Raw genomic sequence first — 6,961 nt, 5'->3', positions numbered from 1 at the left:
GGATGATCAATAGAGATGATTTTGATCGTCCCAGGTTTTATCCTGGACGAATTGCATTTTGGTTGAACTAATTGACCTGGATGATCTCAATACTGTACTGGACGATCTGTTCAAATACTTGAACTGATCATACAGCGCAATACTAATTGTATTGGTTGAAAGGCCTATTGTGTACTAATCATATAGGACGATCTATCGATCATATTATATGATCTTTATTAGCATAATTAAATTTTTAGAGTTTTTCAAAGCCCTCTATTTAAGTTGTTTCAAGACACTTGGTTAGTGTCTTTGGCAGCCATTGTGTCTTCATTCTTCTTGAGAAAATTTGAAAAGAGAACTTGATAGGGACAGATGAAAGGGTGGAGTTTGAGAGGGAGAAGATCCTTGGAGGGAGTTCCAAGGGAGTGTGGAGAGGATTTCACATGATTGCTCCGACAAGCTTGCACCTTAGTACCATCGGATTCAAGGTTCATCTTGAGTGAAGTTTTGGGAAGAAGAAGATCTCTTTGGTGTCAAAGTACCCGAGTAATCCGCCGCATCGGGGAAGGTGAAAGGGATTCGTGGTTCTTTGTCATCTCCTAGAGGGAGACAAATGAGTCAAGGTTATCTACTTGTGAAAGGAGTTTCAGTCATCTGCCGCACCGGGTTGGTTGAAAGATTTTGTAAGGACTTCTCCACCTTGTTGTGGGGGCAAAATGAGAGACACTAAAAGATTTTAGTGCAATACTCATAAGGTGCCTCCGATGAGTGGACGTAGGTCGGGTTAGACCGAACAACTATAAATCTTGTGTTTTCTTACCTTTTATTCTTTTAATATTAATTCAACAATGCTGGTTGGGCGATGGTTTGATGGTGATGTTCAATCTATGCTCCAACAGCACTAATGCTCGGGTAGAGCTCTCTTGAATCTCAAGCTATTATCTCCCATTCATGTAGAGAGTGAGGCCTATTGTATGTTTTTTAAGAGTGACATATCTTGTAAACATACCCAAAATTCAAGACATTCCATCAAACGACCCATAATAAATCTTTTGGTAATAGACAATTCTTTTAATATTTAAGTGTCTTAATGATGTCAAATGATTTTAGGTTAGTTGAATTCTTTTGTTGATCAGACGCTTGATATGACTATGAATATGTGACATTTAGAGATTGTTTAGTCATTCATTTAATACTCAACTTTTTTTATTATGCTTCAAATGCTCAATCTAGGTCCCTTCGTACTTGGATTGTGCAAACATTTTATGTCATTGAGTTGATATCATCGAGAAGTTCATTTTGACTCTAAATTTGTTGAAATTAAAGTTTAAATTTGCCTAAATTTAATTCTAAAAAGTAATAATATTTTTTAAGGAAATACTAAATAAATGAAATATGTCGTAAAAAAAAGTTTTTCAATAAGTCATCGTCGGACAATTGACTGCATGCCAGAGTTACCGACATGGTTCCAACTATCTTGGTATGATGAGTGTGAAAAAAATATATGTAGTCATGTACATTTCTGATAGAAAATAATTGTGTAAGTAATAATAACCAGCTCGAGTAAAAAAGTGAAGCAACCTGAATGTATAAAGTAAAACCATCAGCTCATAATCCAAGCCCAATATTTCTTGTTCGATTGTGAACTTTTGATGTATATAGTCAAACAGCTTACCGGCCTTAACATCTGAGGGACAAATCATAATCCTTAGTTTCAAAATTCTTCAATGATGTCATCTCATATGACTAGTAAAACTCATGGATACATAATACCATTTTAAATATGGTATGTGGATAAATAAAATAACCTTATATATAAGGGGTCATTTATCTTCTTTAGAATCAATATACATTGTAATGCTTCTATGTAGTTTCTGTAAAATCATTTTTGTAATATAACATACAATAATTATTGCACAATCTATTTTTTGTGCACTCAAACTTAATTTGTGGAATAATTTATCCATTCTATATACATTTATTTGTAAGATTAGTTTCCTTCCAAAGTTCAACAAATTGGTTGAAATAATCCCACAATATATTATACTCTATTTTAATGCTAAGCATCCTAATTGTAATTGCTAACCTAGATTGAGTGATGCAATCATCCCAAAATAATTGTTGAGTTGTATGTTATAATACATAAAACTTATGGGCTTAGATGTTAGGAGATTCTTCTATATATTATGTTAGACAACAGTGGTCATCAATATTGGTTGTCGCATATAACTCTCTCCAACTCCAAATTCAAGTTTAGCTCTAAGTTCCAATCACCCTTTTATGTGTTGAATGATGGTCTATTTATATTTTTCTTGAATGACATTTCAATAATTTTAGCCAAAATCATCAAAGCATTTATCAAAAGGCACGTATTGATTCACTAGGTCGAAGAATTTTTGTTTAGCATTTAATAATTTTAATGACCTAAAAATTGAATGCATTAGACTTGTTGAATTCCTCTCATCGATACGCTCGACTTTACTTATCATTTAATTTTTCAATTATTATAATGATTTTTTCAATAATATTTCATGTGCTTGTTTTGAGCATTAAAGTTATATTAGCTCAATTCTAGTGTTATTGAACTCTTCTTATCAAAATGCTCAATTTAATAATAAATTTTTTGAAATCATATTTCAAATTATCCCCAATATAATTCTGAAAATTTTAAATTCAGAAATTACATTGAGAATTCTGCTTCTCGAAGGATTTTTTTTGTCAACTCATATCGGGTCAAATTTAATCCCGATTTCATCATTATCAAAATTCAAGAACGACATACATTATTCGTTTCAATCAAACTTTATTTATAAAAAAAAAGGACTTGGTCAAGATTAATTTTAATAATCCTAACGAGGAAATTTAAATAAAAATTTATAAAATAAAAATAGAGTAGTTATAAATACATAATAAATATCAAAATTAAAAATTTAAAGTTTTTTCTATACGATTTAAATTAAATTAAATTAAATTTTAAATTCAAATTCAAATCAAATCAAAATTAAAATTAACATTTTTGCAGTTTAGTGAGCGATTATCAATATATAACAAAAATCAAAATTAAATTTTATTTAAGTTTTTTTCTTTAGAATTTAAATTAAAATAAATTTTAAATTCAAAGAAAAAACATTAAAAATCATTATTTTGATATTTATTATGTATATTTTATTTTTTTAGTGCCCGATTGAATTTTTTTATAGATATTTTGTTGCCAGCAATTTTTGTTCTTATAACTTAATGAATAAACTTAAATAAATTTTAATTTTAATTTTGTTATGTATTGATAATTACTCACTAAATTGTAAGAAGATTTTAATTTAAATTTGAATTTAAAATTTAATTTAATTGAAATTCTAAAGAAAAAAATTTAAATAAACTTAATTTTTATATTTATTATATATTTATAACTATTCTATTCTTATTTAAAAAAAAAATATTTAAATTTTCTCCTTAGAATTATTAAAAACAAATAAAACAAAAGAAAAAATTTATTCTCTCCCGCCCTCTGCCCTCTCTCTCTCTCCCTCCTCTCTCTCTCTATTCTGCTTTTTCATTTTTTTTAGAATAAATAATAATAATAATAAATTATTTTTGAGAATAAAAATTTATTTGACGAATTTATTTTTTTCAAATTTCTTGGACTTCTGCAGGTACTTCTCGATTCAGAGGCAAAAAAAAGAAACACCCTATGATGAATTATTATCCACTGCATATCACAGGATTCCTTAAACTGAAATCTCAACATCACACGTACAAGAACACTCAATAATAGCCAAAAGCCCAACACCTGCACAACAACAAACCACAACTTCTTTTGGGAAATTCATCAAACAGTGCATCGACACAAACAATAACATCCTCAAATCAGAAACTCCAAAACGAAATCCTAAAGCTCCAAAATCAATCAGACAAAGGGGCTTTGCTCGTACCGGACGCCGCATTTCCCGAGCTCAACCCTAACTCCGATCGCCATAGGGCACTTTTTTTTCACGACCCCAACGGCCGATCGAAGGCAATAGCTGCAATCGCCGGCGGTGAGATTGCCGGAGCACGAGGAGCGGCCGTAGGCGAAAGCGTTTGGGTAAGGGGAGATGTTGTAGTAATCTTGACCGGGTCGGGCCGACCCGCTCACGACCAAGTCGGATAACACGTAGGTCAGGCTGATGGCGAAAGGATCGCCGGCGGTGTAATAGCTGACGTTGCAGAGGACTGAACTGGCGCCGGCGGCCGGGGATGGTGCGGACGATATCAGTAGAAGGAGCAGCGCTACGGGGAAAAGGGGCTTCGGCATTGGAGCAAATTTGAAGCATTCGGTGATGGATTAGGTTAATTTCCAGTTTATAAGAAGTTAAAGGTAAGGAGTAAATCGGTAAAGAGTTTTGGCCTTTGGGGTTCTCTGTGTCTTCTAGCTGAAGATCTGGTCATCTAATAAATAAATATATATAGATAAATTGATAAAAACAAGAATTTTAATTTTTTATGTTTTTTTAAGATGATTACACAATAATTATTTATTCCGGTGCTGACTTTTAATTGATATAATTGCGATTTAATATATAGTAAATTATTTATTTAAATAATTTAAAGGAACAAATGTTAGTGCTCGCCTGCTTCGCAATGAAGGGCCGGCAAAATTTAAATTTTATAAAAATTTTTAATAGAAAAAATAACAAAAAATTAAATAATTTTATGCAACTATTACAAGGTCTAATTCAGCTGAAATAGTTTCATCAGTATATACCGTTGATTATAAATGATGCACTTTTCTAGTAGAAGATTGTATGGTGTCAGTATTAATAATAATTATGAGTAAAAAATTGAAGTTGTTTGACTATATAGAGTAAAACTATCGGCACATAATATAAGCCTAATATTTCTAGTTTGATTTTGAATTGTAGATGTATGTAGTCAAGGAGCTTCCGGGCTTCAACATTTGATGGATAAATCATAATCCTTACCTTCAAAATTCTTCCCTTTCATATGACTAGTATGGCTCATTGATATATAACATCATTGTAAATTTTGTATGATGGATAAATAAAATAACCTACTATATAATGCAACGTTTCAAATCTTTTGAATCGAGATACATTGTAATGATTCTATGCCGTTTTTGTCAAATTATTTTTGTAATATAACATACAATCATTATTGCACATTCTATTTTTTTTGTGCACTCAAACTTAATTTGTGCAATAACTTGTTCATTTCATATTTATTTATTTGTTAGATTAGTTTCCTTCAACAGTCCAACAAGTTGGTAACCCCATAATATGGTATACTCTATTTTAATTTTAAGCATCCTAAGTGCAATTGCTAACCCAGATTCAGTGATGCAACCATCCCAAATTAGCTGTTGAGTTGTATGTTATAATACATAAAACTTAGATAGTTAGATGTTAAGTGATTCTTCTATATATTATGTAATTACATGCAAGTTGCATCTAAGACCATCTCTTTATATCATCATAAATTTTCTTCATTTACTATTGCATAGCTTATCAAAGTTCCTCTGAGAGTCGAGATGTGGCTTACTCTTTATGTGATGTTCAAAAGTAATAATATAATATGATCCTTTACAATATAAATCAAGTGCGAGATGATCAGGTTTAAGGTACGTACACTTGATTTTCATGTTTAGAACATAGATATGTAAGCTTTCCTTCAAAATAAAATATAGGCTTTTGAGAAGCTACTTAAACAAATTATTCAACTTCTCTGAGCATTTGTTAATCCTCTGCCCCTAAGCAAAAGTCTATTATACATTCAAGATCTTTGGCTTCTAGTATATGCATATACATTGTATTTTAAAAAAAAAAAATTGGTAGATGCAATTTCACTTAACAAATAGAGTTGGAATATTTAAAAGATACATATATTTTGCTTAATTTTTTTTAATAAAATATCAATCATCTGAAAATTTAACTTAAATTTAACCTAGAATTCCTTAAAATATCATAGAGATGAATATTTACGTTCAGATCTACATCAAAGGAATCCAACCAAAAATAACTTCAAACCGGTGATGGCACCCTCATATAGATGAATAAGGCGAAAATAAATTCATTGCTAAACTTCTTGCTAATAGACTTAGAAACTATATGCCTCACCTCATTGACTTATCTCAATCAGGCATTATCAAGAATAAGATGTCTAGTAATAATATTATTCTAGCTGTTGAACTTTTATTGACTCCAAGCAAGATAAGAACTTTAATTTTTTTGTGCCAAATTCAACAGCTTTAAAGCCTTTGACACTATTTGCAGAAAATTCATAATTTTTACGCTTCATGAGAAATGTATACCTATATTGGTTAGAAAAAGGCTTGCATTGAGAATGTCCATTTCTTTATATATCTTAATGGTTCTTTGAAGGGGTTTTCAACTTTACTTTTGACCTTAGACAATGTTGGCCGTTATCACCTTAACTCTTTTGCATTGTTATGAATGGGCTTTCTACTTTGTGGAATATATAAATAATAAAACACTACGGTACGGAAGTTAGTGAAAAAAGAAATTAGTATGAGTATCAAATATATAAAGAAATCATCGTATATGTAATATCAATCAATATAAAAATCATATAAAGTATTAAATCAAAACATTAATAAAAACTGTTGAAATCATATCAATATAGTAAAATTATAGAATAGTGTATACATATTATCCAACTATTATATATCACATGCTCGATATCATATACATAATACCAATACAGTGAAATAATAATATCAAATATTAACAAAAATTCATACAATATTAAGAATAATGTCTCAAAACATGCATTTCAATAATCACACTAAACAAGTAAGAAGCCTTGGCTATCACGGTATTTTTTAATATTGTATCAGTATCAGTAAATCGTTGGCTTAGTAAACAAAATCATCATTCTTTGTCTATTGGCACAATAATCATCTCTTTATAACTCCCTGTCAGTGTTTAGGGTGAATCAATAGAGGTAACACCAAACCACAGCATTT

At 30.3% G+C, this 6,961-nt stretch overlaps 1 protein-coding gene across 1 annotated transcript; it reads right to left on the bottom strand.

The window, feature by feature from the left end:
• Positions 1-3,671: 3,671 nt before the first annotated feature.
• LOC110103660 (antifungal protein ginkbilobin-like protein) lies at positions 3,672-4,366 on the bottom strand. The gene has a single exon (XM_020832459.2). The coding sequence runs from the start codon at positions 4,271-4,273 to the stop codon at positions 3,887-3,889; it is 387 nt and encodes a 128-aa protein (XP_020688118.1). The 5' UTR covers positions 4,274-4,366; the 3' UTR covers positions 3,672-3,886.
• Between the last annotated feature and the right edge of the window lie 2,595 nt (positions 4,367-6,961).

The sequence above is a fragment of the Dendrobium catenatum genome, unplaced genomic scaffold, assembly GCF_001605985.2.
Source record: "Dendrobium catenatum unplaced genomic scaffold, ASM160598v2 fragScaff_scaffold_506, whole genome shotgun sequence".
In the NCBI taxonomy this organism is placed as follows: domain Eukaryota; kingdom Viridiplantae; phylum Streptophyta; class Magnoliopsida; order Asparagales; family Orchidaceae; genus Dendrobium; species Dendrobium catenatum.
Note: the sequence above shows the minus strand (reverse complement) of the source record. Positions and strands in the feature narration are given on the sequence as shown.

Excerpts from the sequence above, each read along its gene's own strand:
- LOC110103660 (XM_020832459.2), bottom strand. The coding sequence starts at position 4,273 with ATGCCGAAGCCCCTTTTCCCCGTAGCGCTGCTCCTTCTACTGATATCG.